The 25,277-nt window shown below is 47.9% G+C and overlaps 9 protein-coding genes and 1 non-coding gene across 10 annotated transcripts; 5 read left to right on the forward strand and 5 right to left on the reverse strand.

Moving 5' to 3' along the window:
• Positions 1-285: 285 nt before the first annotated feature.
• rhp7 (DNA repair protein rhp7) lies at positions 286-2,962 on the reverse strand (the record flags this gene model as incomplete). Its single annotated transcript, XM_031152104.1, has 7 exons — positions 286-1,851; positions 1,904-2,107; positions 2,178-2,205; positions 2,260-2,334; positions 2,555-2,686; positions 2,807-2,880; positions 2,933-2,962. 7 exons carry the CDS (start codon positions 2,960-2,962, stop codon positions 286-288), a joined length of 2,109 nt encoding a protein of 702 aa, XP_031002634.1.
• Positions 2,963-3,122: 160 nt separating this feature from the next.
• On the forward strand, positions 3,123-6,607 carry RAD16 (DNA repair protein RAD16; the record flags this gene model as incomplete). The annotated part of the gene is made up of 4 exons (XM_031152105.1): positions 3,123-3,204; positions 3,320-5,139; positions 5,190-5,901; positions 5,952-6,607. 4 exons carry the CDS (start codon positions 3,123-3,125, stop codon positions 6,605-6,607), a joined length of 3,270 nt encoding a protein of 1,089 aa, XP_031002637.1.
• A 1,519-nt stretch (positions 6,608-8,126) lies between these two features.
• On the forward strand, positions 8,127-9,218 carry LHYA1_G007175 (uncharacterized protein; the record flags this gene model as incomplete). The annotated part of the gene is made up of 1 exon (XM_031152106.1): positions 8,127-9,218. The coding sequence occupies one exon, from the start codon at positions 8,127-8,129 to the stop codon at positions 9,216-9,218; it is 1,092 nt and encodes a 363-aa protein (XP_031002636.1).
• Positions 9,219-9,547: 329 nt separating this feature from the next.
• LHYA1_G007176 lies at positions 9,548-9,619 on the reverse strand. The gene has a single exon. It is a non-coding gene; the product is annotated as a tRNA-Arg (tRNA).
• Positions 9,620-11,132: 1,513 nt separating this feature from the next.
• LHYA1_G007177 (uncharacterized protein) lies at positions 11,133-13,278 on the reverse strand (the record flags this gene model as incomplete). Its single annotated transcript, XM_031152107.1, has 3 exons — positions 11,133-11,672; positions 11,724-13,181; positions 13,264-13,278. Coding segments are annotated over 3 exons (2,013 nt in total), but the record flags the coding sequence as incomplete, so codon positions are not given.
• A 2,102-nt stretch (positions 13,279-15,380) lies between these two features.
• oca3 (TPR repeat protein oca3) lies at positions 15,381-16,522 on the reverse strand (the record flags this gene model as incomplete). Its single annotated transcript, XM_031152108.1, has 4 exons — positions 15,381-15,626; positions 15,682-15,828; positions 15,883-16,089; positions 16,145-16,522. 4 exons carry the CDS (start codon positions 16,520-16,522, stop codon positions 15,381-15,383), a joined length of 978 nt encoding a protein of 325 aa, XP_031002640.1.
• A 64-nt stretch (positions 16,523-16,586) lies between these two features.
• Positions 16,587-20,177, forward strand: Ap3d1 (AP-3 complex subunit delta-1; the record flags this gene model as incomplete). Its single annotated transcript, XM_031152109.1, has 8 exons — positions 16,587-16,655; positions 16,854-16,882; positions 16,935-17,053; positions 17,103-17,299; positions 17,349-17,732; positions 17,779-18,007; positions 18,056-19,376; positions 19,409-20,177. 8 exons carry the CDS (start codon positions 16,587-16,589, stop codon positions 20,175-20,177), a joined length of 3,117 nt encoding a protein of 1,038 aa, XP_031002639.1.
• Positions 20,178-20,565: 388 nt separating this feature from the next.
• On the forward strand, positions 20,566-22,480 carry LHYA1_G007180 (uncharacterized protein; the record flags this gene model as incomplete). Its single annotated transcript, XM_031152110.1, has 3 exons — positions 20,566-20,677; positions 20,737-20,852; positions 20,912-22,480. 3 exons carry the CDS (start codon positions 20,566-20,568, stop codon positions 22,478-22,480), a joined length of 1,797 nt encoding a protein of 598 aa, XP_031002626.1.
• A 315-nt stretch (positions 22,481-22,795) lies between these two features.
• On the reverse strand, positions 22,796-23,189 carry LHYA1_G007181 (uncharacterized protein; the record flags this gene model as incomplete). Its single annotated transcript, XM_031152111.1, has 2 exons — positions 22,796-22,863; positions 22,913-23,189. The coding sequence occupies 2 exons, from the start codon at positions 23,187-23,189 to the stop codon at positions 22,796-22,798; spliced, it is 345 nt and encodes a 114-aa protein (XP_031002627.1).
• Positions 23,190-23,512: 323 nt separating this feature from the next.
• Positions 23,513-23,930, forward strand: LHYA1_G007182 (uncharacterized protein; the record flags this gene model as incomplete). Its single annotated transcript, XM_031152112.1, has 2 exons — positions 23,513-23,617; positions 23,664-23,930. 2 exons carry the CDS (start codon positions 23,513-23,515, stop codon positions 23,928-23,930), a joined length of 372 nt encoding a protein of 123 aa, XP_031002628.1.
• Between the last annotated feature and the right edge of the window lie 1,347 nt (positions 23,931-25,277).

The raw sequence follows: 25,277 nt of genomic DNA on the forward strand, positions 1-25,277 counted from the left end.
CGCAAGAAGGTCGAGACTTTCGCGGATACTAGAAGACCACGGTTTGTATAGCCCGTTGTTGAGTCCTTGCCCATTCTAGAAATCATCATTCGTATTACCAAAATTCTCGGAAAGCCAACTAATTTAGGCATTCTTGCACTATCATATTCTTCGTAATAAACCGCAGCTGCAACCAAGCGAGCACCTCTAGTCTTTGCCCAGCAAAAGTAAGCCATTAAGCAAGGCATAATATTTTCCATACCATACAGTCCCCCAAAAAGCAAGCCCTCTCGTCCATTACACCACTTAACCAGCAATACGCCCCTCGCCATCCTCCGTACCTTCAGTTTGCATACCCATCGCGGTGGGGATACCAGTCAAAATCTTACCCTTTGGAATCTTGACACTCCTGACACCAAAATTGCCAAAAACAACCAACTGTTTGATATTAGGACAGGATCTAAAGATGCAACCGACCACAAAGTCGTTGACTGCCTGACAGAAACTGATGTTCATAAACGTCAAGTCTAAGTACTTCTTGTCGACAGCAAAAACACGTTCAAAGGTCTCCAATGATATGTGTCGGCAGGAGTTTATGTCGATATGTTTGAGGGTCTTTCCTGAATGGGCCATGAGAGCTTCAAATCCCAAGGATGAGAACCCGATACCATTTGTATTATCACGAGGATCGTTTGAATCGATGTGACGACATTTGTGAAAGTCGATGTAGGTAAGTGGGGGGTTGTACCAGTTTGAAAAGAGATTGGCGAAACCCCTGTCAGTCATGAATTCGTTGTCAGTGAGACGAAGCTTCTGAATGTTTTGGCAGTTCTCGTGGATGGCTTCCAAAACACTGTCGTCTATACTGGCCTTGTCGATGCAAAGAGTGCGAAGTGCAGGGCCAACACCATTGATGATTTCGACATATGGGGGTGAGCTCGTTTGACCGTAGATGTTGATGGTAAGGTGCACTAGACTCGAGATCTTGGCAATATGTTCGAGACCCTCGTCTGTGACTTTTTGGTTGTGTACGATCTTGAGTCTGGTCAGATTCGGGCAGGTCTTGGGAAGGAGCGCAAGTTGCTCGTCCCCAAAGTGGCCATCAGTATAATGAAGCTTGAACGCTTTGAGGTTCTCGCCCTTCTCCTTGAAGAAACGGTTCCATCTCTCGTCATCGATGAGGTTAGCACCATGAAGATTAAGCTTTTCCAATTTAATTTTGGTTGAGAGGAAATGATCCATAACCTTGTTCTTAAATTGGACAGCGTCCCGGAGACGTAGATCCTTGACAGTTGGACAGTACTGGAAGATTCTGATGTAGTCATCTGAGGAGAGTCGAGCTCCATCGTAGACTGTGACTGTGTCATTGCCGGGGCGAAGGAAAAGATTTAATGGGTCTGATCTCATCTCTCGTTTCTTGCAGAGGATCCCTGAAAGCCTTTCAACCATTGCTGGTGGCAAATCTCCAAAGTCTTCAGCCATATCAACATTCTTGGCAAGAGTTTCGATACAAAGGGTCATGAGGTCTTTTGCACCAGGATAAATACCATCAAGAAGGTTGCTTTGGATTTGCCGTCGTTGTCGTCCAGCATTAGTCTTTCTCCTCTTAGTGGCTCTACTTTCCTCTTTGTCGAGTTCCTTAGAACATTTCGGGCACAGAAGCCCTCCATCTTCGCCCTTGCGACTGTATGGTGTAACTCTGAAGCGATTGCCACAGTCCTCACAATTCTCCATCTGGTCTGGCAGAGGCGCCATTCTCTCTTCGAATATGGCCCGAGCGGCTTCATCCTCGTCGGACATTTCGTCATCAGAATCGTATTTTTGTCGGCGGCGTTGGAAAGTCTTCGAGGCCTTGATCTTTGCGATGGCTTTCTATTCAACAAGTGAGCAAAATTGAATAAACTAAGGGTTTCTTCCAACGTACTTCTTCGTCCTTCTTCCTTTTTGCGGACTGGGCTTTGCTCTCACTTCTCCGAGCACGAGCCGGGGCTGGAGCTGGACTATCATCTGCCTCCATTCCTGGCGAAGGGGCATTGTCTGTAGCATCCACAGCTTGCTGGGCAGCTAAGGCGGCTGCTCGACGAGCGTTCGCATCTTGGCGGATCTGATTCGCGCTGATATTATGCGACTAGAGAAGGCAAACTGTGTTAATGGGAATGGCTGCATTTGTATGTCCAGGAACACGGGAGGTAACATACAGCGAGGAAGTCGGTCAGAGCAGATTGCCTGCGGGGTCATGATTTTAGTATCGGCGGCTTCTCCGGTTTCAGGGATGCTTACGGTCCGCGGATCTGACGACCTGGAGCTGCAGCTGCTCGTTGGTTTCCAGCAGGAGTAGCATTTGGAGTGTTCGACCTTTAGGATAGGTTAGCAAAAAAGTTGTGTTGGGATGGTTGAAAAAGGTACATTGTGGATTATTCGCCCCTCCCTCTTCACGTTCTGTTATTTCACGAACGTGCAGCCCGCCTGAGAATGAGGATGGAGTTGAGGAGATGGAGATGGAAATGGACAGTACAGGATTCGGACTTGAACGATGTATTGAGGGCAACAAAGCAGATTCACGAAGCGCACCTACTTCCTCTCTGCAAGTTCCCCTTTTCGAGTTCTCTTCCGTCCTTCCTTTGTTTGACGCGCCTTGCCGCCTGTAGTCTTGGTGCATGGTGGGGCTGCCGCAGCCACGTAGCCAATCAACAGCCGTTTTCTCCGCCTATTTTCAGCTTAAAGTCCCCATGCACGTGATTTCGTGCAAGTTTTGACGCGTCCCCTTTTTGCGATTCCGAACTTTTCCCCCCTTCTTATCGCCACCGATTTCTGAGGCAGTTCCTACACAACGCCGCCTTTGTAGTTTACTGGAGGTCGAGGCCATATCAAAGACTTCATATCTGGCCTCTCCGCAGTCAACTGTGACCAAAAAGAGTCAACACTCTCCCGTGGATCTTATCGTCTCACTTACTGTGTTTGTTGCTGGTGGTTCGCCCTGCATTCATGAAAAACCCGCCCTCCTGTCACAATCCAGCCGAATACCAACTACCAACCTCCATTTTTGAAGGAGACATTGTCATCATCGCCACTATACACTCAATCTTTGTCAGTTATAACAAAACCACGTCTGCGAGTGCTCTGTTCGTTCTTGGGTCTCCAAGATGACTCCGACCGGCAGACCCAGAGGTCGACCGAGGAAGGTCGACAGCTTCAGCAGCACCACAACTACATCGAGAGCATCTTGTTAGTGATTCTCTTTTTCTTCATTCTCCGGGCATTTAAAATGCCTCAGCCCGTCTCCCGTTCCTTCCGCATTTTATCCTTAGGAGCAATCATTTCTGACAAACTTGAGAAACAGCATCCAGACGTTCCACCGGCAAACTCGTCAACAACTCGTCAACAACTTCCCAAAAGCACAAACCTTCGGCTCCTTCTACCGTCAACGATGAAGGTGATGATGATGACGATATTTCTAGCTTGGACTTTCCTTCCCCTTCTAGAATCGATGAGTACGTTGGCGCAAAGGTCACGAAGAGGGTCCCAGCTGCAAAAGCTCGCAATTCCTTGTCCTCTGTGTCGACTGTCAACGACTACAACGAGAGCAGCGGCTACTCAACTCCTCTCACGAGTGGTGTTGCGACTCCGGCATCTTTCAACAAACCCACAGCATCAACAGCCCGTAGACGAGGACGTCCTACAGCGACAATGTCACATACAGCTGCCCCTTCAGTCAATATGGTAGCTCGCGCTGCTGCTCTCCGAAACAGTCAATTTTCCCTAAATCCAAACAAACGAAAGCGAATCGCCGATTCAGAGGAAGAAGAGGATGCCGACGAGGATAATACTGCAGATGCGCAGCTTGCTCGGGCTCTCCAAGAGAAGGAAGACGCCAAAGCCAACAGCATGAGTGCTATGGACATCGATGGACCTGCAACTCGAAGAACCCCTCGCAAAACACAGAAGAGAATTTCCAAGATCGTTTACGACTCTGAAATCTCGGATGATGAAGATATTAAAGTCATACAAAAGTCTTCCCAACTTGCTAATAGGCCCAAAATTGAACTTTCTGCTAAAGGTAATAATGGTGTCAAATTCATAGGGAATGGACAGGGGAAGGCCAAAGTTATTCAAGACTCAGACGATTCAGACGATTTTATTGAAATTGACGACTCTGAAGATTCTGACCCTATCGCCATTAGCACACCGCGATCTCGTATGAAGCATGTCATTCAGGGGCAATCTAAAGCATTCAAAGCAAGCTCTTCTCCACGACGGCGCTCAACCAAGATGATGCCACCTCCAGCCAATCGCCCTCGCAACACCAACGTGAGGCTTGGAAAACCACCCGCCATGAAACGCGAAGACACAACAGCTTCGACTAGCTCTAGCCTCACCAACCTCTCCAACCATTTTCCTACTACGGAGAGTGATTTTGATGTCTCAGACTTAGGATCAGCCAGTGTATTTGAATCAGATTCAGAATCTGATGGTGTTCCAATCGCTGCAGCTGGCCCGTCAAGTTCTGTAGTTCCTCGATCTCGTCCTCGTGGAAGCGCTCGTCACAGGATCAACCTAGCCGAACATGACACAGGAGTGAGTCGTAGGTCTAGACAGGAACGTGCTCGTCTCGAAGCGCATCATCCTGAGCTCCAAACCATGTGGAAAGATCTTGAAAATCTGCCAAAGATTGGATCGGTGAAGATTGAGCAGCCGAAGAACATCAACCGCGAGCTGAAGCCCTTCCAGCTCGAGGGTGTCGCCTGGATGAAGGCTATGGAGAAGACGGACTGGGGTGGAGGCTTACTTGGTGATGAGATGGGCATGGGTAAAACCATTCAAGCTGTCTCATTGATCATGTCCGACTTCCCCGCTGCTCAACCATCCCTTGTCCTAATTCCCCCAGTCGCGCTCATGCAATGGCAACAAGAAATTGCTGCTTACACTGATGGAACCCTGAAGACTTTTGTTTACCACGGCACCAATGCGCATACCAAAGGGGCCACCCTCGATGATCTCAGGAAGTATCATGTTATTCTCATGTCGTACAACAGTCTTGAGTCCATGTACCGCAAGCAGGAAAAAGGCTTCAAGCGCAAAAACGGATTACACAAAGAGGAGAGTATCATCCATCAAATTCAATTCCATCGTGTCATTCTCGACGAGGCACACAACATCAAGGTAGGTTGTCGGTCCCTAGTTTGGTTTGGTCACAGTCTTACAATGTATAGTCACGCACCACTGGCTCAGCAAAAGCATGCTTCGCTCTAAAGGCGGACCACAAATGGTGCTTGTCCGGAACACCCCTTCAGAATCGTATTGGTGAATTCTTTTCTCTAGTTCGCTTTCTTGATATCAAGCCATTCGCCTGCTATTTCTGCAAGCAATGTCCTTGCTCGACTCTAAATTGGGATATGAATGAGAACAATCGCTGCTCGGGCTGTCTTCACAGTGGCATGCAGCATGTCTCCGTTTTCAACCAAGAACTTCTCAATCCAATCCAGAAGTTCGGTAACAAGGGACCTGGAAAGGAAGCGTTCCGTAAACTTCGAATCCTTACCGATCGATTCATGCTTCGTCGTGTAAAGCGTGATCATTCCTCAGCAATGGAACTGCCAACTAAGGAGATCTATGTCGACCGTCAATTCTTTGGCGAAGAGGAGAACGATTTCGCTGGTAGTATCATGAACAACGGTGCCAGAAAGTTCAAAACATACGTCGCTCAAGGTGTTCTGCTCAACAATTACGCCAACATCTTCGGTCTGATTATGCAGATGCGTCAAGTCGCTGACCATCCGGATCTCATCTTGAAAAAGAATACCGAAGGCGGTCAAAACATACTTGTCTGCTGCATCTGTGACGAGACTGCAGAAGAAGCAATTAGATCTTCTTGCCGTCACGAATTTTGTCGCGAGTGTGCCAAAAACTACCTCAATTCTTCGGGTTTGTACCTCCATCGCCTCTTCAACTTCAGATTTGCTAATAATCTACAGATGAGCCCGACTGTCCACAATGTCACATCCCTCTCAGTATTGATCTTGAGCAACCTGATATCGAACAGGACGAGCAAATGGTTAAGAAGTCATCTATCATCAACCGAATTAAGATGGAAAACTGGACTAGCAGCACTAAGATTGAAGCTCTCGTTCATGACATTTGGCAACTGCGATCGAAAACCAGGACCACAAAGTCAATCATCTTTAGTCAATTCACTACCATGCTTCAACTAGTCGAATGGCGGCTTCGTCGTGCTGGTATCACCACTGTCATGCTTGATGGCTCCATGACACCTGCACAAAGACAGGCTTCTATCAATCACTTCATGACCGATGTCAATGTTGAATGCTTCCTTGTTTCTCTCAAGGCTGGCGGCGTTGCTCTTAACCTGACCGAGGCTTCCCATGTGTTCATTGTCGACCCTTGGTGGAACCCAGCTGCAGAGTGGCAGTCTGCTGATCGTTGCCATCGTATTGGACAAGCTAGACCTTGCTCTATCACGCGATTGTGCATTGAGGATTCTGTCGAGAGCAGAATGGTCCTGCTTCAGGAGAAGAAGGCCAACATGATCAATTCCACCATCAATTCTGATGAGAGTGCAATGGAGAGTTTGACTCCGGAGGATATGCAGTTCTTGTTCCGTGGAAATTGAGTACAGTGCCCAAATCTTATTACATTCTTGTCGGGTTATCCCACAGTCATCTCGATGGTGGCCCACACTACGATTCCCATATTCCTCGCTCATCATTGTGATTCATTTCGTTACCGCCCGCGGATAGCGGCCGGAAGGCAAGGGTACATGTTTTATTATGAAAGGTTTCTCTTCTTTTTTACCATTGGCTTTTTAGCGCTCTTTGCAACTATCTGGGAGGTTTATATGATTACAGGACTAGGACTGGCTGGTTATTAGACAGTCGCGAAAGCTGGGTTTGTGGGAGTTTGCTATTATTGAACTTCTTGAGCTTGCTTATTTAGCGAATCATTGCTGGTAGATTAGAGAAAGGAAGAGAAAGATAGAGAAATGAAAGACTTGCATTACCAAAGTAATCTGTGATGTGAATATGGAATGCTCTTTACATAATACCGATATATGCACAGATAGCAAGCATGTTAAGCTGAGGTCTGGCATTGTTGCGTCTACTCGTATTACTCGTATGCCTTAGGTACCTAGTCTTCACCCACATGATCCGCCCCCCTTTCTACCCTCGATCGACCGTCCACCACTACACGTGTTAGAGTTTACATTATCAATGCTCAATATAATATTACCATTTCAATTCTCCACAAAGCCTGAACCATCACAGGAATCCAATTTGCTACAGGCCTCCGTCTAACTGCTAAAGCAGCCGAAAACGGAATCTTCATAAACCTATAAAACCTTCTTTAGTGAACTTTCTATCTTTACCCTCATCCTCTATGTCTAATGTTTATTCGATCTCAAGGATTACATTTCTACGTTCAAAGTAATATGATACTTGATCCATCCGTTTAAGGGAACTTCAAGAGCATATAGCAACTACTAGAGAAATAGCCAGCGCTGATTCTTCAATAGTGATCCGATCTCCAACGCCCCGGTGAATGGTGGCGGAAGCAGCGCAAACAGTAAAAGTCTTGTCAAAGCCCACTTTTTAAATCCCAGTACAAGTGTTTTGCGAATTTGAGAAACTTGTTTGAGCCACTTTCCGCATTTAGTTTCCTGCAAGTCTTTGAGGTTTTTCACCCAAAGAGCCTTGAACTTTGTCTACCTGATGTACTTGGAAGAACTACTTTGAAACGCCTGTTATATTATTGGATCTTCAACGCATACGAATACAGAAACGGCGCCGCCTATCCTCTCCCTATTAACGCATCTCATTGTAAATTGATGGCACTATCGAGAGCACGAGAAGAAATCTTTCGCCAAGCCAAGGATCTAAGGCATCTGCCCGGTGTCACCACTTCCCTCCAAGAGTCATTCCTCAAACCGTTGATCATCTGTTGAAAGTTGCTCAACATTCAACACTGTGATTCATTCTCTCTTTGTGAGCGCTGCACCACGCAATAATCCAGTCATCTCGGACATTCACCCAGCAACATCCTTTGAACTCTCAGACATATGATCTTGCTCTGCTGTTAGCTTTTGCACATTACCGTTTGCCTATCTAATCACTTCACCACCTTTGCTTTCCGCAATGAAGCTCTCCAAATTGTTTCCCAGCGGTAGGGTTCAACCCCCAAGACCATCGCCTTCCGAAATGCCAGAGGAGAAAACACCCAGAGTATTGGCTGACTTAGATTACGCCAACCTACGCCCTTCTGATCTGCCCTATACTGTACCCTATTATGCAGGCGCAACCATCGATCTACCAAGAACCTCGCCGTTATACCGTTCTAAATCTTTGAAAACTTGTCATCTGCGAGCTTTTGCCTACGCATCGGCCTACATCGCGGGCTTATTCCATTATAAACCGACCCCTATGATTCAGAGCAAAATCATCTTGATCAGAGCTCCATTCCCCATGGTCATGAAATATGGCACCGAGATACAACTTTCCGAGGCCTCCACCCTTCATTTCATTGCCGAAAAAACATCCATTCCAGTGCCCAAGGTTTACTGTGCATTTGAGCATAGGGGAATGCGGTTTATTCTGATGGAATTTGTGAAAGGAAAGCGTCTTTCAGACGTTTGGGGGAAGACAACACTAGCTGGGCGGGAGTTACTTCTAAAACAGATCGAGGAACATTTCACACAACTACAAAACATTCCTCATCCTCGTCCAGGAGCTATCTGTTCAGTGGATATAGGGCCGCTTTTCGACCGTCGGATGGATAAACACGGGCGTGGATTTGGGCCTTTCGCTAACGAAAAAGACTTCAACAACTTTCTTCGGTGCGGTGTCACTGACACTAGCCAGCTTATACCCGTTGCCGGACGATTCGAAAACAACGAGGCGCGTGAAGAGGTCTCAGAGATGATTGCTACTCAAGACACAAGGAATCACAAAATCCGTTTCACCCATGGAGATGCTCATAGCAGAAACTTCCTTGTCAAAGGACAAAAGTTAGTTGCTTGGATTGATTTCGAGATGGCCGGATTCTTTCCTGAGCATTGGGAATACACAACAGCTATGACAACATGCAAAGACACGTTTTATGATAACAGCTGGTGGAAACAAGAGCTCAGAAAGATTTTGAAGGAATATCCGAAAGAGCTGCAGGGAGAAATTATTCGTCAATCTCGTCTGGACTGGAAGGTTAGAGAGGTACTTCCGCGCACGGCTTGAAGCTTCCAAAGCAGTAGACATGTGATTGGGAGTGTTAGTCAAAGAATGCATGATATTAAAGGTCTATGCGAAATATTCGCGACCTGTAGCGGCAACAACATCAAAACCATGATTCGAGTGCCTAACACAAATTATAGCAGTCATGATCTGGAGTCATACCTTACCGATGAACGCTAAGCCTATTCCACTAGAAGTCAAGTTTAGTGTAAATATATTTTCTCATAAAAAATGCGCAAAAAAAATGGGTAGGACCTATCAAAACTAACAAAAGGTCATTTACTATTTTCAATGAAAGTAATGAAAAAAAAAGTAATCAACTGGTGATCTTTTGACCTACGCAGGGATCGAACCTGCAATCTCTTGATTCGTAGTCAAGCGCCTTGCCATTGGGCCAGCAGGCCAGTTAGAATGTTTTGAACCAGAAATATCTATTAAACTACCTGAACCAATTTACGTCATCTGATTGAATCCGAAATCTCCACCCCCAACTCACCCCACCACACCTTAAAGACCTCACCTCACCTCGCCCTTACTTCAGCTCCTAATAAGAAATAAAACTGGCACACTACACTTCACACTACACTTTCCACTGGGTTCACTAGTCAGGTGTTTTTTACAAAGAAAAGAAAAAGCAGTATTCGACCATTTTTTCATAGCTAGGAGCGAACAGAGATTAATAAATTCGCTTGCATGACTGAAGGTCGAGTTGAGCGAGAGAAGTACGCGAAGGAGAGGCTTGGTTGCTTGTTTTGCTTGTGACTCTTGCAGTAATTAATTAAGCTGAGCCTGGGAGTTAAAACCTTACTTGTACCGTCACCGCTTAACCCAACCCCCAAATTCTATCCTCTCCCGAGATTCAATTCGAGACTACCTCAGCTGCTTTCTTTCCTAAAAGAAAACTTATTCAACATGGCAAAACAGAACGTACCTATCTAGGGAGGTAGCATTTCTCATTGTAGCGAGGAAACAGACGCGCCAACTCTATTCAGACACGCTAAACTTCCTCTGACGCTGCCATTCACAGACTCCGTAAGGTCCTTGAAGTTATTTTAGAATTGGTCTATTAGCTATTCTTTATAGCCTTTAAGCCTAATAATAATATGTTATACTATACTTGGTGGATGATGTTCGCGTTGACGAAAGGGATGGCGGTTAGGGGATCGTTGGCTAACATTTATAGGAGTATATCGGCTCGGTAAACACCAGCAAGCTCTCCCTTTCACGAAAACAATGCTCGAGCTTAACAGGAGAATAATGTGTCTTTTCAAAACGTTTTGCTTGCTATTCAAATAAACGATCTATGAGGTATATCAGACATGCAAATGCAAATGCAAACCACAAGCCTATGCAGACTAAACTAAGTATGCGCCTAAATTTCCCAAAGCGCCCCCTCCCCCCAATCCCGCCCCGGCACCATCTTCCCCTTGTGCTCCGATTTGTGCGTCGAACAATGTAATCGCAACGCAGATTTGTATCCCTATTTAACCAACGCTAATTTCGCCGACGATAAGACAAGACACATGGAATGAAACATTTGAGAAAAGAAAAGACAACCATATCCCTCCTTTTTGAGCACAGATAAAACCCAACCTTGCGAGCTGGGAAAAAGACTGCCTCCCTGAACAACATGTGATATCCACCCTCACAAAAAACCGACCTCCTATAAAACAAAGAAATAAAAGACAATTCCGCCCATGTGACTTGATAAGTGAAGTGGGGATAGGGGTTCCGAGCCATTCCTCATGACGGCAGCTGCCAGTTCATTCGTCTGATTTCCATTCAATCGATTTGATGTGTTGGTGAATTGTTCACATCACGCTACAAGCGTTAGGTTCAGGTTTTTTTGGGCCTGCGTGCTGTCAGATTTGTGAGAATGCTATCCATTTGTTCATATAAATAAGAGGGGAACGTACCTTTTCCCGACGACTTTGTCTTCGCCCCGGCCATCCACCCTAGGACTCCCTTTGCGGTAGCTGGCTCTGTTTTCTTCCGAGGCCGTGGTGGTGCATCTCCGGGGCGCATGACAATTATGGGTGGTCCACCAGGAGGACCACCTCGAGCGCCCGGAGGATGAAGAGGTGGAGGGGGGCCTCCTTGCCAGTTCTCAGGGGGCGGCGGCGGTCCACCTCTGTGCCCTGCTGGTGGCGGAGGGGGAGGACGTCCGCCGTGTCCGCCGTGAGCGCCGTGAGGAGCACCGTGGTTCCCGTGTCTACTTCTAGGTCGTGGAACGCCATCGAACATGCCGGGAGGAGGAGCGGGTGGTGCAGGTTTGGGAGGTTCAGGCATAGGCCACATGTGCATGGTGATTGACCAATCCGGCTCGATCATCGTCTCCCAGACTTGTGGGAGGATGATTTCCCCGTTTGGTCCAATTAGGTCATAGTGACCATCCTGAACATGAGGCCCGATGACTTCCACGTGCACAAAGGCTTGCTTGATCAATTCTTCCATTCCCTGAAAAAAGTGTTAGTTAAGCGAGGAAAAAGGGGGAGCGACAACACTTACCGTCCAAGTCGCGCATAGGTGAAATGGAAAACTGAATTTTCTTCCTACCGCGTCTTTGAACTTGATGGGCTTTTTCTTGTCTTCGTCTGGTGCTTTCGCCTTTGCTAACGCGGCCTCGTTTTCCTTCTTAAGTGCCTCGGCCTCTGCCGCCGCTTGCTCCTTGATTGCCTTCTGCTCCGCAGCTGCCTCTTCTCTCAACTTTTTAGCCTCGGCAGCAGCGTCTTCGGTCAACTGCTTAATTTTGGCAATGGTGTCCGCTTTCTCCTTCTCATCTGCAGCAGCTTGCTCTGCCTTCTTCCGGTCGGCCTCTATTTGTTTCTTTGCGTTTTCAGCGCCCTTAGCCTGCGCGTTCTTCTTCTCTTCCTCGACCTTTTTCTCCCACGCTGCCTTTTCATCCGCTAGCTGCTTTTCTAGCTTGTCCTTTTCCTCCTTAATTCTTGCCTCCCATGCGGCCTGCTCTTCCGCCGCCTTCTTAGCTGCAGCGGCGGCGGCCTTTTCAGAAGCCTCCTTTGCGTCACGATCTGCCAATTCCTTTGTGGCCTTCTCAAAGTCAATTTTTTGGTTTTTCATGAGTTCTTCAATCGCTAGTAGCTTCTTCTCGGTCTCAGGATCTGCTACAACGGATGGTTCGCTAGGAGGCCTAGGAGGCCACTGTGGTAGTGGTGGTTGGTAGTAACCGCCCATTTGGTGCGGAGAAGACATGCCAGGCATTCCAGGTCCCATACCTGGGGGATATTGAGGAAACCCACCATAGCCATGCTGCTGTTGTTGTTGAAAGGCCATCATATCGTGCCCACCACCGTAAGCGCCAGGGCCGCTGTGGCTAGACATGGGGTGGTGATGACTTGGTTGACCAAAGTATCCACCTCCTGGCGGACCTGGAGTTGGAGCTTGAGGGGAGAATGGATTTGCTGGAGGAGTGGCGTAGGGGTAGCCACTAGGTGGTCCATAATGAGTCAAAGCACCTGGAGCTCCGCCAAAAGGAGGGGGGACATATCCTCCTCCCCCACCAGGTCCTGAATACGAGCTTTGGGCATAGCCTGGCCCAGGTCCTCTGCCACCGTAAGCTCCAGACGGTGGTGGGTATCCTCGGCCATAGCCCGGAAAGTCCTCTAAAGGCTCCACGCTTGAGGGTGGTACCGGCGCAGGGTGCCGATGAACGCGCTGCGTGACTGGTCGACGAGCTGATTTTTCAGTAGTAGTGTGTCGGCGAGTTGGTCGAGAAACAGGAGGTGGTCGACTCTCGCTATATCTTGGTGCCCGGGGGCGGGATGCTGGACGGGACGCAGAATCAGAAGGCTCGATTTCGTCGGCGTCGTACACTCGGTCCCAGCTTTCGTCGTCGTCTAGGTCTTCAGAATAGTTTGACGGGACTCGCACTCCTGACCCTTCTTCGTCGGTATAGCTATCTGCTGACCGCGAGGTCGAGCGAGAGGAGCTATTAGATGGACTTTGTTGCTATCAAGGCGTTAGTATAAACATTATGTCATGAGGTAAGGGTTGTGTCAATTGCTGGCAAGTGCGCATTGAGTGAAATGACATTCTCGACGCCCATTTCGGGTTAGATAATTGAGGGCTAGACTACAAGCAAGGCTTGTGAACCCCTCACTTCCATATATTTATTCTAGGCAATCGAGGGGTTCTTCGCTAGTGCAGCCAAAAAACAATTACCCTCCCCGCATTCCAATTAGACGGTTGTAGTATGGGGCATTCGAATTTCTGAGCATATAGGAGGAAAACATGCAGAGTTGACAAAGAAAGACTTCAAGGGAGCTACCATACCTCGATAGTAATCGTTGTGCTACTTTGGGCAAGGCATTAGCAATGACTCTTAAGATTTCGTGAGAACGATTGAGAAGAGGCACACTTACGGCATTGGGTCCCTTGTGCGTATGGATATTATCGCCGCTCACGACTTTCTACCAGAGAAGAGTCGGGCGGGATAATCCAAGGGGTATTGGGTGGGGTATAGGATGTAAGGGCAAATCGCCCCCTTTTGTCGCCGTCCAAAATTCGTCGTAGGCGCCGGCTGTCGACACTTGGCTATGCAGCGCAGTGTTGTTGTGAGCGTCGATGAAGATTTATTGACCTCGGCGCAAGAGGACAATGTCAAGTTGATATGAAATGCGAGAGAGAACGAGGCGGTGTATTTTTGACTAGAGCAGCTGCTTTTGTCTGGCGCAATGCGGGCCGGAGCGACGCTTGTTTTCTTTAGTGTTGACTGGCGAGTGGTGCTGATGGAGGGTGTTGATCGCAGTCGATGAGGCTCGTAGAACCAGGTTTGTTGCCTCACTTGGGGGGGTAGGGTACGAGGGCAGATTGTTGGGCAGATTGTTGATCCTCGTTGCTAGGTGCAGACAAATGCCTCTCGGTGTTTTTTGTGGTGGTGTGGGTGTGTTGGCGGGCAAAATGGATCTGGAAAATGCGAAAGAGGGGTGCGTTAGCGGGCACAAGCCAAGTAGTCAAGGCAAGGAGCACAACACAGGCAATGCCCGTGCGAGAGGCAAGCCCGAAAGGGAAGAATGATGGGCTTTGGTCTGCTTCATTGCAAGCCTCCTGCTCCGTCTCCGTCCCCTTTTGGTCTTCGCCGCCACACTTCAAACAGGAAACAGGAGATCTGACGAACGAATGGACGGTTAGGCATACCTTAATAGTTCATGAGACGTGAAAGAGAACCGAGGAGCTTACTCCGCTCGGAGCTCACGAGGTCCTGAAACGAGCCTGGCACTGGCACCAGAACGGCGGCCAGAGAAGGTCACAGTATGCGACCGCGGGAAGGACTAGAGATTTTAAGAACGATGTTCTACAGAGCAAGCAAGATGCTGCAGTAGAGATAGACGAACTGCAATGAATTGCGCGCGTAGGTATGATGGTTTGCGGCGGCAAATGTATGCAAGTATACGTAATGTATCTGTTTGCGAAATATGTAGTGTGGTGTAGTTGTGAGATGTGTGCATGTAGTGTTACTTCACTTCTTTTTGCCTGGTCGTGATGTTTTTCTGTTGCTGAAGGGACGAATGCGTGGACGGCGGTACATGGCTACAGGGGGGGTCACAACATCAAGAAACCTTTACGGATTGGGTGTGTGTGTTACTGCTTATATTGGGAATGTGGAAGAAATGCCTTGGGTATGTATGCGCTCGAACTATTACTTCGACCGCGTGTCTCTCGCTCTTATACATTCATACTCGGTGTCTCCTTTGTAGGGAGAGCGGCCCACTGCTGTTGCGTTGTCCCCAGGAAGTATCGAGGAGTCATCGCGGAGGCTAGATTGTCAAGCTGCAAGAAAGAGCCTCCCCTTTCCTCATCTCCCATAATATCATTGACCAATTTTCGTGCGCCTTACCCCCCACTTGCTGCCCAAGAAACCCGACTTATGCCATTACTTACAAGCCCAATATTCCACGATTGGCTCTCGGTTGCCCAACGCGGCACGCGGGAGAACCCGCACTTTGACAACGGTTAAAAATAAGGCAGATCAGGTCCAGGTGGGTGTCAATAATATGGTGAGAAAATTGAAAACTTCGACCTTCCAAGTAAGATCCATGTCGGAGATGAATCCAGACCCTTGGGCATTGGATCTGTACAACCAGATGGATCATGATAGACAAAGATAGAATCTGTGCCTTGCATGCTCCAATTTGGGCTCAAGGGATTTCACCTCGTGATTGGTGCTGCGTCGCGATTCAACAATTCTTGAGCGGCAATTATTTCAGGCTTCTCGTATCCTTGCCATCCAGCGTCACCACCAGTGTTCCTCCGTACAATTTCTGACAGTTTTGCTGTGGCTAACTCACTGAGCCGCTCTACGCTCTTGACGCCTGGTAATGGGAGCCCAGTGTCTGATTTTGACTGCCGCGACACTTGTGACTGAGAGAGTGTTGTCAGGAGTTTTGTCGTGGTCTATGTCGCGTTAGTATAGGACAGGCAACCGTCGAGCTTGAGTGGAACCACATACCATTTTCAACCCATAGTAGCCCCGAAGGTAATCATCACACAGTTCGATACTTCTGCAAAATCTTCGCATTGATTCCGCGAGGTGCTGAACAGATCCAGTTTCGCTGGAAGAAGCCATATACAAGACTTCCCCGAGCCGAGCATGAATCTATATTCATCAGTCAGAGTCGGTTCGTTGGGGGGCTTCGGTGCTGACACTCACATTCCATGCGTTTGGAGTGACCAACAGGACTTCTTCTAAGGCAAAGATTGCCTGAGGAAACATGCCGCTAGACACGTACAGATCCGATAATTCCGACCACGCTTCAGCATCTGTAGGAGACGCGTCAAGGAAATTATTAAGAGCAGTAATAGCTTCCGTTGTTCTGTCCATGGATATGAGGAGCGCAATACGACGCTTCGATACAGGCTATGGGGGAGGGGGTTAGCGAACAGTCAACAAATGGGTTTCCGCAGATGCTGACCATATTGGCTGGATCCTCGACCAAAATGTTCTCATATTCCTTCAGTACTTTCTTAAGAGCATCGTTGTCATTCGCTATGGCTTCTTGAAATAAGCCCCGCAGCGCCATTAGTCTTTCGTTATCGGCTCCGAATCGCTCTGTGAGCCTTTCCAAGCATAGATGCGCAGATTGCTCGTCGCCGGTGCGCAGACAGGATAACATAAGGTTCTCGTATGTCGTCCATAACTCTGGAGATTCGGCAGCAGACCAAAGCGAACTCATGGAATATGGAGATATGGCGGATGGGGTAGTTCGCAATAAGTAGGGAGCTTGTTGTGACAGCTGGAGCGCGACGGCAGGGGAGAGATGCGCAGGTGGATGGAGTAGAGACGAAGCCATGGCGATTTATGTACAGAAACAAGAGATAGTGGAAGTATTGTGGATTGAAACAGTAGATACAATAATGTTCAGGACAGCGAGCGCTGTGATGAAGCTCCCCGGACAATATGAGTATGAATATAGTATGGTTGTTGTACGTGATCTTTAGAGACCACAAGCACATTTTTATATCCCAGTTGAAATGGTGGGGGAAGCTCGTGGGCACCTCATCATCCCCCACATAGGCCTTGAAACCGCCAAATAGTATTGAAAGATGCTCAAAACCAAGCTCTAGTCCTACGCATTGTCGCTGGACTCATCATAGAACATTTCACCAAAATAACGGCTCTAGTGGAAGCTTGGATCAAGCCGCATCAACATGTATGTCTTTCCCATATCCGCTGTGCACGCCTTTCCTCTAATACTATACTAGGTTTGAGAAAAGTCTTTACGACCTCATCCGGGGGTTACGGAATCACAAGGGGAATGAGAAAGAGTATATCCAGAATAGCCTAAAAGAATGCCGGGCAGAAATCAAAGGGCAGGATATGGGTCAGTGATATGCAAGGAGATTTGCGCAAAGGTTAACGAACGTCTGCAGACCTCAAGGCCACTGCTCTTTTGAAACTCATATACCTCGAAATGTTTGGCCATGATATGTCATGGGCGTCTTTTCACGTCCTCGAGGTTATGTCTTCCGCGAAGTATCTACAAAAACGAGTGGGATATCTAGGGGCGGTGCAGAGCTTCAGGCCAGATACAGAAGTTTTGATGCTGGCAACAAATTTACTGAAGAAGGTAGGGATATTTGGAAGCTTTTTAGAAGGGCTTGCTGAAAATGGATTAGGACTTAACCTCGACCTCTGCGAATACCATGTCCCTCCCGATTATAACGCTCCCGCATATAATAACCCCCTCTCTAGCTCTTTCAGTGCTCTCGGACCTCCTCCCACGATTAACTCACTCGCATCCAACGATACGAAAGAAGACTATTGTGACACTGTACCGCCTCGCGCTAGTCTACCCGGAAACCCTACGGCCAGCATGGCCTAAAATAAAAGAACGGCTGATGGATGAGGGTGAAGACCCAAGTGTGACAAGTGCAATTGTAAATGTGGTCTGTGAGTTGGGATGGCGGAGGCCTCATGATTTCCTGCCTCTTGCGCCAAGGCTGTTTGAGTTGCTAGTAGATAGCGGCAATAATTGGATGGCTATAAAGTTGATCAAACTTGTCAGTATCTTTTCAATGAATATTCAGCTATTGCTAATATTCCCAGTTTGCTACTCTGACTCCGCTTGAACCACGGCTAGTCAAGAAGTTATTACCCCCTTTGACCACCATCATCCGAACGACTCCTGCCATGTCGCTCTTGTATGAATGTATAAATGGCATCATACAAGGTGGCATTTTGGGAAGTAGTGATGAATCTGCAGGAGGTGAGGAAATAGCGACGCTATGCGTAAGCAAACTTCGGGGAATGATTATGGTTGAAGGAGACCCCAATTGTAAGCTCTCTTGATCTGAACTAGAACACCATTACTAACCAATTCTAGTGAAATACGTTGCTCTATTGGCGTTTAACAAAATCGTTGTAACCCATCCATTCCTTGTTGCCCAGCAAGAGGATGTTATCATGGACTGTATAGACAGTCCTGATATTTCCATTCGGTTGCGAGCTTTGGATCTAGTGGTCGGCATGGTTAGTAACGATAACCTCATGTCGATTGTTGGGAGATTGATGAGACAACTACGGAATTCGCGTTCGCCTACATCAGAGGAAGTCAACAAACGAGTCTCCACTGGAATGGTTCAACCTGCAGCAGACTCAGATGATGAAGACCCGGAAATTGCTATTAAGAATGACAAAAGGGTGTCCCAAGAAACCCTTCTTCCGGATGAGTACAAGATCGATGTTATCAATAGAATACTGGAAATGTGTTCTAGCAACAATTACGGCCACTTAGTAGATTTCGACTGGTACATCGATATTTTAATTCAACTGGTTCGAAACTCTCCAGTCTCACGGTCATACTTGTCTCATGGCGTGGACTCAAGACGGGGTGATTCGTCTAGTACTGATGTTTCGGGGAAAGTTGGCAATGAGCTGCGAAATGTCGCTGTGAAAGTCAAAGCTGTACGGCTACAAGCTGCAAGAGCCGCCGAGTCGATACTAATCTCGACCTTTGACGACAATTCTGCATCACTGAATCCAGCGAATGGAGCCTTAAGACCCATAGCCTGGATGGTGGGGGAGTATGCGTCTTCATTGGAGTCTCCGGACGCCGCCTTGGGCGCGCTTTTAAATATAGCAAAGGGCTCGGTTCCTGCCGAAGGGCTTGTGATATATCTACAGGCTTTGCCGAAGGTTTTCTCTTTCCTAACCTGCGATGATTCTGTGGCGTGGACACCAGAACGGAAGACTATGATATCACTCCTCATGGCCCGGGTTATCCATACGCTTGAGCCACTTGCGATGCATCCTGATCTTGAAGTTCAAGAGAGAGCAGTTGAGTTTGCCGAACTCTTAAGATTAGCCGCTGAAGCATCGGCCGGCCAAGCTGCATCGACAGACGACATACAACAAGATTCGCCTTTACTCTTGACACAAGCAATCCCATCATTGTTTACAGGGGTGGAGTTAAACTCCGTGGCTGTAGGAGCACAGAAGAACGTGCCAATACCCAATGGGTTAGACTTGGATCAACCAATCAATCTGAATCTAAATAATTTATTGAGGGCTGTGGAATCGGCATCATTCGATGAGCCAGACCAGGATGAGTTCGAGAGCTACTATCATCAAGCTCCACTTCCAGTACCGAGTGTGAATGAACCCGCCATCAACCGCCTTGGCACTCCAGAGGAAGTCGTGCACTCGTATCAGCAAGGGGGTGAAGAGAGCTATCTAGATCCCGACATCGTTGCTCGGCGCGCGCCGAACGACTTGAGAGGAACAAAGACGATCCATTTTACATTGCACCTACCGAGAGCTCTGGTAGATCGACGCCACTACATAACATCCTTCAAAGCAACAATGGGCCCGATCTAGATCTAGATGCGATCCCGATAATGCAACTAGACCTTGAGAAGACAAAATTGAGCACATCCCCACCAAAGAAATCGAAAGTTTCAAAAGTCCGCCACAGAATCCAAGTCGCCGCGGATGAAACACTAGGGACCAGCGGGATCTCAACACCACAGAATGATGATTCAGAAGCAAGTCTCGAAGGAGCTTCTCAGCGACCCAAACCAAAAGGGAAGCATTCTTTGCTCCAGGTCGATTCAAGTCACATTGGCGCATTCTCTCTTGAAGGTGATGGGTCTAGTAATGGGCGGGACGACTTTGAGGCCCAACAGCGAGAAGAAGCCGAGATGGCAAAAGCGATGAAAGAAGTTGAGCGTTTACGATTGGAGATGCAAAGGGCTAACGAGCGAATACAAGCTGCTCAGGGAGTGTCTCTCGAGGGTACTGTCGTCAAGAAAAAGACGAAGAAAAAGCCAAAGGCTGTTGATGCCGATGGTGCAGTGCTAATAGTGAAGAAAAAGAAAGCTAAGAAGGCCGTTACAGATGAAGGCGAGGGAGAGACTTCTTCCATGGCGGCAGAAGTCGTAAAGCCTAAGAAGAAGAAAAAGAAGCCCAAGGTTGAGGAAGAACACGCTGTACAAGAAGGTTCATGACGGAGCATATAGGGTGGGAATCCCTGGCGCAAGGAGCATTGCATGGCAAGTATGACACTAGAAGGGCATAAAGGTACGATAGTAGAACAGTCTTCATTGAGATGATGGCATAGTATTTATTACCAACCATCTTAATTATCTTCTTTGCTGTTGGCGAAACTAAATCATCGAATCTGCTGCGGCTTTCCAAGCAGTTATAAGTAGGTAGCCTTCGAAAGCCAGTCAAACTGCACTGACCGAACTGACTGGTTTGAAAATGAGGGTCTGCACGTGACCATGGATTTCTTATCGTTATCGTAGCCCTGGTGGCCATAAAATTTCTGAGACTCCGCGGTTTCATTATCCCCCACAACTTCAACTTTCTTCCAAGTGCCAATCCACCGCAAACATGGCGGACACAAACTACATTTCCCTTGGGGATGTGGGCGAAAAGCAAGCCTTCGACACTGGAGAACAAGTTCAGGGTTTTCGGCCTCCTAAAGTTGTTGGCGCGACAAAAGGTACGGCCCTGTCCAGTTGCTTGAGCGTTAAAAAAAACTTGGTCTAACGATCTGCGTAGAGGAGAGAAAAGAAATTGCTCGCCAGATCAGACTCGCAGCAAAGAAAGAAAAGAAGAAGATAAAAGCAGATGCGAAGAGGCAGCGAAAGGAAAATGCTGCTCAGCACCGGCGCGAGGTGCGTTTCAACCTTCCCAGCTAAAAGAGAGCAAGGCCGATTAATGATTGAATTTGCAGACCAAAAATACCGAGAAATACGACAAGAACAAAGACCGCAACACCCAGCGAGCAATCGACCTAGAGCGCAACAAGATCCGCTTCGAGGCGGTGAGGCAGGCCGAGCGTTTAGCTGCTAAGCATGATCCAAGCGGCAAGATGTTCAATTGTGGCGAGGTGATTGTTCTTGAGAATGGCACGGTTAAGAGCAAGGAGGCATGGAAGAGGTCCGAGGAAGCAAAGGCTGCGAGAGAAGCTGGTGTCGTGGCCCCGCCGCCCAATGTGAATCCAGAACGCCAGGGACAAATCCTCAACTCGCAAAGTGAGCCGAAGAAGCTGAGCAAGAAGCAACAGCAAAAACTCGCGGCCCTGAACCCGAAAAATGTTCCGCCTAAGCCTGTGCTTCCAGAAGGTATTGCGATTCCGGAGGGAGAGGAGAATTTCATTGCGTTGTGGGAGTTGGATGACAAGGGAATTCAGGACAGGATTAACAGACATAAGAAGAATAAGAGGGCTACTGCGAAGGCGTTGAGGAGAAAACAGCAGGAGCAAAAGAAGTTCAACCGAGCGCTAAAGGTGAAGAAGAAGCAAGCTGCTCATGCGGGTGTACTCTTTGATCCGGAGCAAGCCAAGAGGGAAATTTTGGGGGAGATGACTGAGGAAGAAGAGTCTGGTTTTGATGAAAAAGTTGAAAAAGACGATGGCTCCGACGGTTCAGACTCGAGCTCAGACTCAGACTCAGACTCGGATTCTGATGGTGGGGCAGAGATCAAGGAGGCCGCGCCAAAATCCAGAAAGTCAAAACGCTCAGCAGAAGAGCCCGCTGAAGGCCAACCAGACGCCAAAAAGAGCAAGTCCTCCACCGAACCCACTGAAAAGAAGAAAGTCAAGAAGTACAACCCACCCCCCAACGCCCCCAAGATCAACATGAACATCGTCAGTGAAGAAGACATCGCCAAGCGCGTCAAGAAGGAGCAGCACCGCGTGAAGCTTGACCTGAAACGCAAAGCCAAGCTCGAGAAGAACATCGCGGAAGGCAATCCCAGGACACTCGCTGCTATTGGTATCCTGAAGCGGAATAGAAAGAGGGATGATGAGACGCCTGAAGAGAAATTGGAGCGGAGGGCGAAGCGAGCGGAGAAGAAGGCAATGATAGAGGCTCGCAGGGCAGATCCGGCTGAGCAGGAAAGGAGGGCGAGGTTGAAAGAGGGTTATGCTGCCAAGAAGGAGGCTAAGAAGTTGGAGAGACGAGAGGAGAGGAGGCAGGAGAAGATTGCGAAGGCATCGAAGAAGAGGAAGGGGGGTTCTTTCAGTAATGGGGATAGCAAGAGGGCTAAGACTGAAGAAAGTAATGGACAAACGAATGGTGCGGAGCAGTGGAATCCAGATGCGTTGAGTGGAGATGCTGCGAGGAAGGACAAGTTTTTGAGACTCCTTGGGGCCGGCAAGTCGAATGGGGCTAGCTCTTCTAACAAGGTGAGTGCAGATGTAGATCTAGAAAAGGTACAGAATGACCTGGAGAGACAGTTTGACGCTGGGGTGAGAATGAAGCATGAGCAAGGAGGCAAGAGACGTGGTTTGGGCGCGTAAAGGTATCAAAAGTCTTGTTATTTGGACAGAGTCCCCAATTTACAATGTTGATATCATTTGCTTCCGCTTCACGCAAAACCTAAGAGCTTAGACCGGAGAAATGTTTGTAGTGCCTTGCATTCAATCCCATGAGAAATCCACCAAACTCCCTGCGTGCTTTTGTAGTGTATATAAGTACAACTGTCCTGCCCATGGTCGATTTAGACGTGATATGTTCGACTCCGCCCTGGCTCGATCTCCACTTCGTAAAGCCTTCGATATCATGCCTCCCCCACCCATCTATGCCTCTAAATTTCCCATCCCCTCAATGCCTCTTCACCGAAAGAAGATTCTGCTCAACAGTTCGAAGATCAATCCACCGAAGACGACAAATCCAAGAATAACTATAGATCACAAGCACATTAGCCCATATCCTCATCAGATTCCTCATACATCCACCAATCTTCAATAAACCTCCCCAACCATAACCCTCTGCCGTGACACTGGAGACAAACTCACCCAACCAAAAGGGCGAAATCGGGCTCTTGAAATCCTGCTTCTTCTTGATCTCACTCGCCGGCTTTCCCCGCTTGGCCGACTGCTCTTTGGCAAATTTGGCATTGCGTTTGCGTTGTTCTGGGGTTTGCGCCTGGTGGTTGATGTCAGTTCTTGGTCTCGTATCCAGTAAAGTGAATGCGCCGATATGTCTGTAAGAAACGTGGAGGAGCATACCATTGTGTTTGCTTGTGTAACGGTTACTGTTGCAGAAGTAGATGCCTTTCCCCGATTTGCGTTTGTTGTAAGAGGACAGGAGTAGGTAAAAGAGAGGACAAGTTGTACTTATTGTAGAAATGAGGAGAGCTGTCCCGACCCTAGCCCGAGGCCAGAGTGCGCTCAGGGATGACGGCTCCCAGCCGACGCTAGGAGCTAGCCAGGCCAGGGAAATTTAAGGTTGGGGGCTAGAGCTAGGCTAGGTAGCTCCCAAGTTTCAAACCTCATCGTCTGAACTTCTCTGTTTATACACGCCCAAAGATAATCTGTACGACAGTCAAGATGAACTCACTTTTGAGAACGCTGAGGGTCCGGCATACTAGGTTGCTGCAAATGCAGAGGAGGGCAAATTCCAGTCAGGTCCCTGAGAAGGAGGTCTCACCACATGTAAGAGCAGAGCTACTTGTGAAAGAGGATGATATGCTAACAATAGATACAGATTGGCTTTTACAAGACATTCTCGAGGCCAATTGCTAAGACTCTGCTTATGGCTACGTTTACATATCAGTTCGTATACTGGGGGTGGGTGTACTTGGAGAAAGGGGAGATTAAGGCGCAGACGACTGGTGAGCGGTTGTGGAACATTGGCAGAATAAACATTGAGTGCTCACAAGGTGCTGTAGCAGAGATTGAAGGCTTGGAGAAAGAGCTGAAAGGCTTGACTGATGCAAAAACAAAGCCAGAGACGAGTCGGCCTTGAATCGGGACTTGCGCTACGAGTTGAAGTCTGGGATGACGGGCAACGGTATCACGCCACGCATAGCACGAGAAGCGTTGGAAATGAATGGGCGGGATTGGAACGCACTATCCCACGCTCCATCGCCGGAAGCTGGTTGTAGGTGCATCCGGGTGCTCCATCTTGGGGGCTGACCCAATATAAGATCACGAATATATAGTTATGGGTCGTTGGTATCAGAGATCGCAAGGCCGCAGATGGTACGCTGTAGGTATCAGGAGGTCGTGGCATGTGGAAGTAGAGCGTTGAAGCCAATTGTCGTACGAAAGGCCCGGGCAGTTGACCCCAATCACAAGCTACGGATCCAGAATACGAATATGTGTGGTCTTTTGAGTGGCATTAGACTCCGTGAATAAAGTACTCAGATTAGGTATTCCGAGATGGTTTCAATCTTTTACTAGCCATCGACTGGGGTATTCCCTCAAGTTTTTGAGTCAAGTGGCGCGTCATAGTATTATTCAAGTTCTTCGAGATCCTCCTCATTCTACTTGATTTCCATGTTTCCTTTCATCGTCAAAGTCGGTAAATACAGAATGTTAGATGTTAGGGACTTGGAAGATCTAGGGACAGAAGGTATGGAGCCAAAGTGTATTTGGTACTGAAATAAGAGAGAGAGAGAGAGAGAGCACCCTCTTATTCGTACAACACCTGCCCACTAGCGTCTCTAATTCCTGCATGCTATGATCTGGCTTTCCAGATTCATTTTGATCGCTGGCAGGACTCTCATGTGCTTCTCCCTCTCATATTAAACCAAAACCGCTTTACTTTCCTTCGAAAAACCGCTGCTCTCTTAGCTGGCTCGGATTTGGCAGTAAGAGCTCTAGTGCAATTATCACTACAAGCGGTGAGAAGTGTCTCGAGAACTCTTCTTACAAAGTCAAAGTCCAATGTGCAGCAAGAAGCGGAACGTTAGCCACTGACATGGTCTATAAACCCTATAGCGTGCGGAAGAGTGCGGAATCTGCTGATTAATAAAAATAATATTTACGTGGATACTAACCCCTGAGAATCCCACTTTGCGTGGCGCCAATAGGGGCATTTCTCGAAGTGAAGGTGTCAGAAGCTAGTAAGTATCCGGAGATCTGCAATGTAGAAACTCTTCCTGCTTGCAACTGCAAAGAACTCAAATTAAGATGGGTTTGGTTAAACTCGGCATGTTGCTGACCACTTGTCGAATGTCGGACACCTACTTTCATGCATCGCGAAGTTAACCTTACTGGGGCAAGCGCCAACCAGGTGAAGGAGAAGAGTATGGGTATTAATTATTCTTTTCGTTTTCCGTTTAGTTGTGCTATTTTCAACGTATCACTA

The sequence above is a fragment of the Lachnellula hyalina genome (assembly GCF_007821495.1).
Source record: "Lachnellula hyalina strain CBS 185.66 chromosome Unknown contig00159, whole genome shotgun sequence".
In the NCBI taxonomy this organism is placed as follows: Eukaryota; Fungi; Ascomycota; class Leotiomycetes; order Helotiales; family Lachnaceae; genus Lachnellula; species Lachnellula hyalina.